The 10969-nt window shown below is 41.8% G+C and overlaps 1 protein-coding gene and 1 long non-coding RNA gene across 7 annotated transcripts in view; one reads left to right on the top strand and one right to left on the bottom strand.

Annotated features, from left to right (window-relative positions):
* Positions 1–1140: 1140 nt before the first annotated feature.
* Positions 1141–10965, bottom strand: LOC144601409 (uncharacterized). 2 transcript variants are annotated; one of them, XR_013548311.1, is made up of 4 exons: positions 10893–10965; positions 5172–5289; positions 4956–5029; positions 1141–1630 (listed from the first exon to the last, which is right to left on the bottom strand). It is a non-coding gene; the product is annotated as an uncharacterized LOC144601409 (long non-coding RNA). The 2 variants fall into 2 exon arrangements; XR_013548310.1 differs by lacking the exon at positions 10893–10965 and having other exon boundaries at positions 5172–5340.
* Positions 1255–10969, top strand: part of LOC144601408 (EF-hand calcium-binding domain-containing protein 6-like) — a 39413-nt gene continuing 29698 nt past the window's right edge. For 3 of the 5 annotated variants that reach the window (XM_078413507.1, XM_078413506.1, XM_078413504.1), the window contains exon 1: positions 7885–8238. In XM_078413507.1, the coding sequence (XP_078269633.1) occupies positions 7923–8238 (316 nt within the window). In that variant the 5' untranslated portion in view covers positions 7885–7922. Of the gene's footprint in view, positions 1292–5071; positions 5115–7884; positions 8239–10969 lie in introns of those variants that run through there. The other 2 variants (XM_078413505.1, XM_078413508.1) reach the window with 2 other exon arrangements.

Below are 10969 nucleotides of genomic sequence, written 5' to 3'. Positions count from 1 at the left end.
CTCTGTTTTGCACTAGGTATCTAACCTCACACCGTTTGTAAAACAACGAGAGATTATAAATAAATATTTTATAAATTCAATTTTGTCAGAAAGTTCCTCAAGGTGCTTTTTATAAGTTTTAGAAGTAATTTTTCATTATAGTCCCCCTTGTAAAGTGGGAAACGTGACAATCAATTTACACATAGTAAGTCAAACAAGTAGTAATGTAAGTAGCAACTAGACAATGAAGGTAGACACAAAATACTAGAGCAACTCAGCAGGTCAGGCAGCATTTCTGGAGAAAAGGAATTTAGGGTGAGACCCTTCTTCAGACTTAGAGTCAGGGAAGAGGGAAACTAGAGGAATGAAAGGTACAAAGAACAGATGCGAAATGTCATTCTCAGTCTGAAGAAGGGTCTCGATCCGAACATCACCTATTCCTTTTCTCCAGAGATAATGCTTGACCCACTGAGTTACTTCAACATTTTGTATCTATCTTCGGTGTAAATCAGCATCTGCAGTTCCTTCGTATAACAACTGGACTTTAAAAAAATATATATGTTGGGTGGAAGCATATTGACGTGGTTCTGGATATAATTCCACTGTTCTGCATTGCAGGCCCTGGGAAATGTTATTTCCCTTGAGAGATCAGTAGTTTTGTACCGTAAATGAAGGCTGACACCTCTGATGATGCAGTTTTGTATGCTTTCATGTCCTGGAGTGGGACTTGAACCCTTGAAGTTTTGACTTGGTTAGCTACGGCTACAAACCAAACCACAACTAACAACTGTTTACTTTGAAAAGAAGAAGCTTAGTGCATGTAGAGCTTTCAAATAAAATTGTTTGTACTTAATTGCATAAGATTTGCTCAAAAATACAATACTATCTTATCAAGTTCTTGCGTTCGCAAAACACAGAGAACTTTGAGTTGAGCTTTAAAAATAAACCAGGCACCAACAACAGCACTTTAAATTCCTGAGAGGAGCAGCTTGTGACAAATGGGATTGTTATCACGCAGCAGCAATGTGTTTAATGTGCTTGTGAAGCAGACATTTGCCAGAGCTACTTTTTACTTCTCATTTGAAATATTGTATATATTGCAACATTGAGTACCCCCTGCTGGTTGGTTTGAGTAAAGCTGGCACTCTATTAATGGTTCAATGGTTCTTTATAGTTCAATGGTTCTTTATTGTCACGTGGGCACTGCACAATTACATTCTTGCACAGGCCGCCATATTTTGGTACCATTTACAAAAGAAGAAGTCCAAAGTCCAGTTCACATGCTGCATGTACTAGAGCGCCCACGATTCAGGTAAGCCTTGTTGGGCCTCCTCTGTCATCTGCCCGCGAACCCATGTCTCTCTCCTCGCCTGACCGCCTCTGTGTCCCAGGGGCCACCTCCTGCAGCCCACTTTGAAGGAACTGGAGTCAATATCCCGGTTCCTCCCCTCGCATCTGTCATCACTAGAGGCTTTCTCTTCCTTGACTCTTCGGTCTTTGGGGATGAGCTCGGCGGCTTCAGAGTTTCCCCCGCAGGCAGCAGCCCGCCAAGTCCTTCCTCGCAGCGGCAAACCAGTCCGTGGGCAGCCCACTGGGTTTTTGTTCCCGACGGCCTGCGAGGGCCGACTTCAAGGTCTCTTTGTGAGCATTACTTTTTCAGGGTTTTGTTCATTCAAAACAAAAATGTGAAAATTAATACGGACTATGTAAACTCCTTGTAATATTTGTTAAAGATTTTTTCTTGTTTTCTTTATGGCACATGCTATCTAGTATGCTGTCTGTTAGCCTGAAGTATGGGTGCAACCTGAAACATCACCTATACATGTATTCCAGAGATGTTGCCTGACCTACAGCACCTTGTGTCCTTTTTTTGTAAAGCAGCATCTGCAGTTCCTTATTTCTAGTCAAAGATCTTCTTTGTCAAAATTTGCTTATTCCAATGGATGATGGAAATTGCAGATAATTGGAAGTATTTAAATTTTGACTATATGCAAATCAAAGTAGCTGAGCTAATAGGTTGGTATGGGGGAAACTGGACTGAAGCAGAACAAGGCATCGAACATAGGCAATTTTTCTGTTGTAATTGGAAGTTATTGGTGAATCTCAAACTGCAGCTAGTTTTTGCCACATCTCTTCATTCAATATGTTCTTAAGTTCATAATTTACCAACCCTCTGGCTAAAGAAATTCCTCCTCATTAATTTTCTAAAGATTAGATTATTTTATTCTGAGGCTGTGCCCTCTTCACATCCACTCTATCCAGGTCTTTCACTGTTTGGTAACTTTCAATGAGATCCCCCCCTCATCCTAAACTCCAGCAAGTACAGGCTTAGAACCATCAAATGTTCATCATATGTTAACCCAATCATCCCTGGAATCACTCGGGAATCTCCCCTGGTCCCTCTCCAAAGCCAGCACATTCCTCATCAGACATGGGGCCCAAAACTGCTCACAGTACTCCAAATGTGGTTTGACCAGTGCCTTATAAAGCCACATCGCTACTTCTCTCGAAATGAATGCTAACATTGTATTTGCCTGCCTTACTACTGATTCTCAAAAGATCACTATGAATGCATCCACAAGTTCTGAAGCTACCTCTTTTAGAACCCAGGGGTGTAGTCTATCTGGTCCAGGTGACATTGACCTGCAGACCTTTCAACTTCCCAAGCACTTTCTCCTTAGTAATAGCAACTCCATTAACTTCTTCTCCTTGGCTCACTTGAATTTCAGGCACATTGCTGGTGTTGTCTGCTGTGAGACTGATACAAAAAACATTCAATTCATCTGCTTTTTTTACTCTCCATTACTACTTCTCCAGTGTCATTTTCTAACAGTCTATCCGCTCTTGTCTCTCTTTTTCAATTTATATATCTGAAGAAACTTTTGGAATCCTCTTTTATTGACTAGCTTACCTTTCATGTTTCTTTTTCCCCCCTTTTTTGCTCTTTTAATTGCCTTCTGTGGCAAGAAGCTTCTGTTGGAAGCTTCCAAATCCTCGAGCTTCCCACTAATCTGAGCAATATTTGATGGCTTCTCTTTTACTTTTACTTTTGACTTCTTTGTCAGCAACGGTCACCTCATCCGCCCTTTAGAATCTTTCTTCCTCTTTGGTATGAAACGATCCTGTGTCTTCTGAATTACTCCCAGTAACTACTGCCGTTGCTGCTCCACCAGCATTCCTGCAACAGTCCCTTTCCAATTAATTTTCACCAGATTTCCCTCATACCTCTGTAGTTACTTTTACTCAATAGTAATACCGACACATCTGATTTCATTTCCCCCCTCTCAAACTGCAGGTTAAATTTTATCATTTTATTGTCACTACCTCCTATACCTCCTTTACCTTAAGCTCCTTACTCAAATCCAGTTAATTACACAACACCAAACCCAGGGGGGGAAATCATGTTTTTATCACGGTTGTCCTAGATTGGAAAAAACTAATCTTGGGAGCAGAGGCAAAGAAATTGAGAGTTGGGGATAACGTCTTTGCAAGAGGCAGGGAGTATTTGGTAGTCCAGATAACTGGGAGTTGGTGAGCTTGTAGTAGAGGTCACTCGATAGCCTGTCCCCTGTGACAGAGACAGAGAGATCACGATTTAATTTTAAAGTAACAAGATTTAGCATTAAAAATCTCATGGGGGGGGGAATATTTAAGCCTGGTATGTGAGGATATTGCTGGTGTTTGGAGCTCTCTCCTGGCTAACTTGCCATGCCTAGCCAAGAGTAGAGTTAAATGTGGATGTACGAACCAAATTACCACCACCCTGCCCTCATTTTAACAGTACGAAATCTCGCACATCAGGATCGCTTGGAAGTCAAACAAAATTTTAGAAGCAGTTAATGGTTCTTGAATGTTTTCAAGAGAGAGTTAGATTTAGCTCTTAGGGCTAAAGGAATCAAGGAATATGGGGAAAGAGCCGGAACGGGGTACTGATTTTGAATGATCAGCCATGATCATATTGAATGGCGGTGCTGGCTCGAAGGGCCGAATGGCCTACTCCTGCACCTATTTTCGATGATTCTATGAAAGGGGAGAGAGGTGTCACAGATAGTTCAAGTGAATATGATGACGGATGGAAGTTAATGGCAAAGTCAATTAAATCAATGCGTTCTGTACCAGTGCAGGAGGTAGCTCCAATGGAGTAGTCAATGTAGCATTGGGGGGGTGGTGCTAGGGTATGTTTGGAACAACAGCTGTTCGACATAACCGACATAAATGCGGGATCCCAATCTCGTCATTAAACTCACCAACAAGGAAGGTGCCGTTGTAGTCTGGCAGACTAACCTTTACTGTGCTATGTCCAAATGCCAGCTCTTGGACACCCCCTCATATCGAAGGTTTACTTGATCGTGACTCCACTGTCATGCACCAGGCCATCATCTCCCAGACTGTTTCTGATCTCAACACCTTTGGTCATCCCTTGTCCACAGCCTCCAACCTTATCATTCCCCAGCACCATACTGCCCACTTCTATCTTCTTCCCAAAATTCACAAACAGGATTGCCCTGGCAGACCCATTGCTTCTGCCTGTTTCTGCTTGTTTGTGCCTCACCGAACTCATCTTCATAAACCTTGATTCCTTCTTACCCCCCCCCCCTTGTCCAATCTCTTTCCATCTAGATTTGAGACACCTCACCTGCCCTTCAACTCTTCAGTAGCTTTCAATCTCCAGGCAACCTTGCCTCATCTTCACCATGGACATCCAATTTCTTTACACCTCCATCCCTCACCAGGAAGGTCTCAAGGCCCTCTGGTTCTTCCTTGAAAGAGACCCAATCAGGTTCCTTCCACCAACACTCTACTCCGCCTGGCGGAGCTGGTCTTCCCCTCAACAACTGCTCCTTTGACTCCTTTCTCCAAGTTAAATGTGTAGCCATGGCCACTCGCATGGGCCCCAGTTATGCCCGCCTTTTTGTCATGTTGTACACCAATAACATTCCCTTTATTAAATAATAGTACAATTTGCTTTTATTTACCTTTATCAACATGGAAAATATCCCAAGGAGGGTTAATATGTCATCTGCTTTTCATCCCCAGTGAAATCCAACATCTTAAAAACATGAGCCAGCCACAAAAATGTTAAATGCAATAACAAAAAGTGAAGAGAAACCGTAAACGGGACGACTGTTTTTCTCGTAAGTAATTTGTGGTTACATGAGATACCTGAGCCTGATTCTGTTAGACCAGTTTACCTTAGTTTGGTGTAATTATTGTCAGCATAATCCAAAGGTTATTCCTGATGTCCAGTCGGTTCCTAATTTAGTCAGTTGCATCATGGCAGTCAATCCAGTTTTGAACAAGTATGCTGCACTAAAAAACAAAGAGCAGGATATTCTCCAACAGTGCTGCACCAAAGGCAAGAAAAGCTGATCTTAGAACATTGAGGGTTTTTTCGCAATTGCACAATAATTCAACTGGTTTAGCTTCCTTGTTGCTAGACTCATGTTTTCCTAAATGGATTCTCTACCCATTTTTAACCCTTAAGTTGGTCATGTGGAATCTAATTATATAATCTTGTTTCTAACCTAGTTAAATTATACTGATTGATTGTTTATGCTATTTGACATTTTATTTTTTTTGTTTCTGAAGATATAATATGAAACATGACCCACAGAGAATTTTATTTTGAATGCAGCAATTTTCAGCTTTATCAAAACAATTGTGACCTCGCTTTTGTAAAAGCATGGTCAGATAATTTAGCTGATTGAATATATCTGCCAGAGGTGAAATACACATAACTTGAGTTAAGGAGGCAAGGACACAAAAGGGTGGCAGATAAGGAGCGAAGAGGGATAAAATGTAAAGCCAGAGTGAGGGATGTAGGTCAAAATACAAAGTGCTGGAGTAACTCAGCGGGTCAGACAGCAATATGTGGAGGAAATGGCCTTCCTGAACTTCCTCTATTGCCAGAGTGAGGCCACATGTAAACTGGAGAATCAGCACCTCGTATTCCACTTTGGTAGCTTACAACCTAACAGTATGAACATTGAATTCTCCAATTTTAAATAATACCCATCTCCCCTTCATTTTCCGATGCCCCTTCCCACCGTGGTCTGCACCCATTTTTCCCACTATCCCGCCTCCCTTTCCCTTCCCCTATCACCTATAACACTCCAACAAGCGTTACATTTCACTCCTCTTCTCTCCTCATCTGACACTCTTTTGTCTTCTTTTCATCTCTAGATTTTGTCACTTACTCCATCCATCTGCCAATCAACTCCTCCCCGCACTCCCCACCCTCACCTGTATCCATTTATCACCTGCTAGGCTTTGTCTCGCACCCACCTCTTTTCTCCGGCTTTCTCCCCACAACTATAATCAGTCTGAAGAAGGGTTCCGACACAAAGCATCACCTATTTATTCCTCCACAGTGATGAGGGTCTAGAGAAGGATGCTCTAGACCTTCTAGAGAGTCCTTGTCACAGCTCTGTACCAGAGGACATTCTTATTTATTTCGGACATATTTGGAAATGGGTATTAAATGCTGCTGGAAGACCATTGACTCAGTGAAAGAAGCTCTTGGCCTGCCCAAAACTTGTTGGTCTCCCACCATAGCAAGATTTCCATCTGGGAATGTTGCTGACTGGCTCATTCCAGACTGCAGGAGTACACATTGGGGAACACACTTGGTGCACACAATGTGAAGGTTCTGTGGGGGAGGACTAAAGTTTATGGTCCTTCCACCGCTGGACATTGAGAAGCCAAGTCCAGTGGGACCACCACTGAAAAAGGGAAGTGATATTGCCCCAGGGGGCCACCTGAGAGGCAAGGGGGTTCTGTCTGAGGACAATGTTGAGTATTTAGTCATTGAGAATATATGAAGCGTTTTTGCAGTTTCCATTCTATATATTTTAAAATTCTTATTTCATAAAGTAAACTTCATAAAGTTTATTTTTGAAATAACCAAAATGCCTTCCACAGATGCTACCTGGCCTGCTGAATTAGCCCAGCACTGTGTTTGGCAAAGCATGATCTATTTTTAAAGTTTGCTCCTGCCTCTTTCAGGTCTTCATGCCAGAGCACCTTTTGAGTTGCAATCAAGAAGAAGCATTGTTTTAGAAGCATAGAGTTTGGATAGCAAAAGACTGCCTGTGTTATTGAAAAGGTCATGGTAGTGCATGTTAAATAATTAACAGAGACAGAGAAGGCAAAGGCCTTATAGGAATTTAATTTGTCATAGTCACAGAGTCATGCTGCTTACAAAGTCAAACAGGACCTTCAGCCCAACTCGTCCGTGCCAACTAGATGGATGACCTTTGTCGGTGGAAAAGCGGAGGTGTTGTTTGGATACAAGGAACTGCAGATGCTGGTTTATAAATAAAAACACAAAGTGCTGGAGTAACAGAAGATAGACACAAAAAGTTGGAATAACTCAACGGGACAGGCAGCAGTGTAACAGTCTGAAGAAGGGTCCCGACCAGAAACGTCACCTATCCATGTTCTCCAGAGTGTGCCTGGCCTGCTGAATTACTCCAGCACTTTATGTTTTTTTTAAAACGGGTGACATTTGAATGGGGCTTTGTATTTTTCTTTACGAGATATTACAGTAGTCTTTTTAAGGGAAAACTTCAGAAGGTGAAAATTGTTTATAATCATGAGCACAGTGTGGTTTCAAGAACTGATGAAAATAGAAGAAATAATAGCACAAGAGGGACAAGTAAACAAATCCTTTTGTTCAAGGAAGAACAAAAACGTGACAGACAGCTCCAAACTATTGAGTTCTCTGATAATGACACACCATTAAACCAGTATTAGCAGGACTATGTTTAATTTAGTCATTCAGCCAAAGCTCCCCTGCAGCTAATTCCTTTCAGAACTATTGAATTGATGTTGCCCATAGTAACACTGAGTTGTTGCTGTGGCTAGTTCCTATTTCGTTGCTCAGGGAGCAGTGTTTTTTCAATCATGGTGATTTAGTACCTGTTCAGATAAAGACAACTAAAATGGCTAAGGTGAGTATTACTAGATCAGCTTCACATTTAGGTCTCTCATCCAGGTTTCCCGACTTACAACATCCTCTGTCGAGGCTGGGTAATCCTGAAACGGTATCAGTACAGGGTGTTTCCACGCTGTCAAGCAGAGGACTGGACAGTGGAAGATTTGGTTCTCAGAAAGTGAAAAATAGTAGGATGGTATCGAAAGTTACTGAAAATGCATCTGAAAGTGGTGAATGTGGATCTGCATTAGAAAATGCAATGAAAAGGCACAAGATGGAACAGCTGGACACCTGGAGGAAGTTGGACCATTGGCTAAATCTCAGTAAGTGGCAATATTAAATGACATTTTAATGGCAATTTGAATGAAGTGTCATCATTCAATAAATTAAATATTCCCAGCCATGCATCTGAATCTATATCACATTTGATCAAGAGCAATGTATAAAGGATAAAATCTCAGAGCACTTGGAAGGAAAAGCTGTGAATTTCTAATTTTCAAATGCCTCCTGATCATGGTGATTTTATGCTCACCTCTTCCTAAGGTTGTGCACAGGCCACTAGGATTCGTCTATTTACAAAACTTAAATTGAAATGCTATCAAGATTTTCTAATGGTGTTGTCGGATAACCCTTAGAGATTAGCTGGCACTCGCTCTTCTATTGAATAATGCAGGAACACGATGGTGTATTCGTGAATCATACTCAATGGTCAGCAATAAATTGTGCTTGCCAACACAATTTTTTTTTTTCTGGAGTTAATGGAAGACTACAAACCAACTAAAAGGAAGAAATCAGCTTTGCTACCCACACAGCACAAATCTTTTGTCCTTCATTTTAGCATTCCGTAAGCACTTTTGTAAGTGCAAACGTGCCCTGAACTTTGCATGTTTCTGTAAATTAAAAAAAGATGCGGCTGTGTATGAACAGAATAGGTGGCAGGATAATTATAATTGAATAAGGATGTACACTGGAATTAAAATGTTATGCCTTTTGAAGTGCATGCTAAATGTATATCATGCATATAGCTATACAAACAAGGAACTGCAGCTGTTGGTTTACACAAATGTGGCACTGTGATACAGCGGTAGAGTTGCTGCCTTACAGTGCCAGAGACCTGGGGTCAATCCTGGCAATGGGTGCTGCCTGTGCAGACTTTGTACATTCTCTGAAACTGCATTGAGAAACATCTGGAATATGGACTTTACCTTCTCTAGTGCCAGTTTCAGAGAGATCCGTAGTCCTGAGTAAGAAGGTGGTTCAGAAGTCTGTGCAGCTGCCTCACAGCTCCAGTGACCCAGATTCAATGCTACCGTGGCTATTATCTGTAAACAATTTGCATGATCTCCCCCTGGAGTTTTCCGTCTCCTCCCAAATCCCAAAGGCATGGTGGATGTTTGGAGAGTATAAATTGTTTCTTACTGTAGGTAAGTGGAAAAAAAGTTGAAGGGTGATAGCTGGACATGTAACAGAGACCACGCTGCAGGGCTATAGCTAAAGAAACTGATAGAAGCTGATATCAGCCTAATTGGCCAAATGTGTAAAAAGGAACTGCGGATGCTGGTTTACACTGAAGAAAGAAACAAAATGTTGGAGTAACTCAGCAGGACAGGAAGCATTTCTGGAGAGAAGGTATGGGTGACGTTTCGGGTTGAGACCCTTCTCCAGTCCGAAGAAGGGTCTTGACCCGAAACGTCACTCATTCCTTCTCTCCAGAGATGCTGTCTGTCCTGCTGAGTTACTCCAGCATTTTGTGATTATCTAATTGGCCAAATGGCATGGCATTCACAGCTGATTAAACTGAAGAATCCTCATAGACACCAAAGTAGGAAGTGAAAAGCAAGGAATGTAAATCACATCTAAATCATTACCGAGAGATTAAAATAAAGTTTGAGGCACACATCTACTAGAACAAAAACGTGCAGCAAATATCTGCAGTGTTCATCCTATTTGGAATTGTCTCTGTCTTCTAGATAATGATTAAGTGGGAAAGTAGACAGGCCATAGGATCAGCCATCAATGGATTCAATGATCCGAGCAGATGAGAGCCTGTGGCTTGGGTTTTATGCAGAAGTGTCAGGAGTCCAGGGGGAGCTGCCAACGTTTTTCCACGTGTACTGGAAACATTGTCACATGTACAGTGAAATTCCATGTTTTGCATATCGTTCAATAAGATATGCCACCAAGTTGAGGAATCCCACACATGTGTTATCTCACAGCTACTACATCTGTATGCTGCTCTTTTGTTGCCTTCCTTCCCGGTTCTGCTGCACTGCCAGGTGTCGCTTAAATACCACAATGGTGCATTACAGTAATAGCCAGCTTTTACCTGGAGAATTCTTCTCAAAGATCTGTAAAAGGTCAGCCTGGTGGAGGGACAATGTCTGTTTATTTGAGTGGAAAAAGGCTGTGAGGGATGTGCGTAAATCACTGAAAAGTTCACCTTCTTTTGAATTAACAATAAATCTTTTGAAGGTTTTTTTGGCCCCCAAGTATGTTTGGTTTTGTTTATATTTCAATTTTTAATTACTGTTGAAACATTTACGGTTTTTGACCGCCAACTAAGCGAGATGGCAAGTTATTTTGCATCAGTTTCATTGGGGAGGCTTGGTCCTGCCACAGTCTGAAGAAGGGTCTCGACCCGAAACATCAACCATTCCGTCTCTCCAGAGATGCTGCCTGTCCCGCTGAGTTACTCCAGAATTTTGTGTCTATCTTTGGTGTAAACCAGCATCTGCAGTTCATTCCTACACAGCCCTTGCTTAAACGTGCACATGCAGTACTGTATATACTGTGTAATGGATGAGGATTGGTAGAGCATTGTTCATGAAGCTGACACCAGTAGATCCAGTAAAGGTAAACTGAAGAAGGGTCTCGACCCAAAATGTCACCCATTCCTTCTCTCCAGAGATGCTGCCTGTCCCGTTGTGTTACTCCAGCTTTTTGTGTCTATCTCCAGTAAAGGTAAGTTTAGACTTACCACGTGGGTCAGCTGCAACACAGGCATTTCTTTGCTGGCAAGAAGTTCTGGGCCCTTGTCCTTTTTGTTTTTTTTTG

The sequence above is a fragment of the Rhinoraja longicauda genome, chromosome 16 (genome assembly GCF_053455715.1).
Source record: "Rhinoraja longicauda isolate Sanriku21f chromosome 16, sRhiLon1.1, whole genome shotgun sequence".
In the NCBI taxonomy this organism is placed as follows: Eukaryota; Metazoa; Chordata; class Chondrichthyes; order Rajiformes; family Arhynchobatidae; genus Rhinoraja; species Rhinoraja longicauda.
This window is presented reverse-complemented; position numbering and strand designations above follow the sequence as displayed.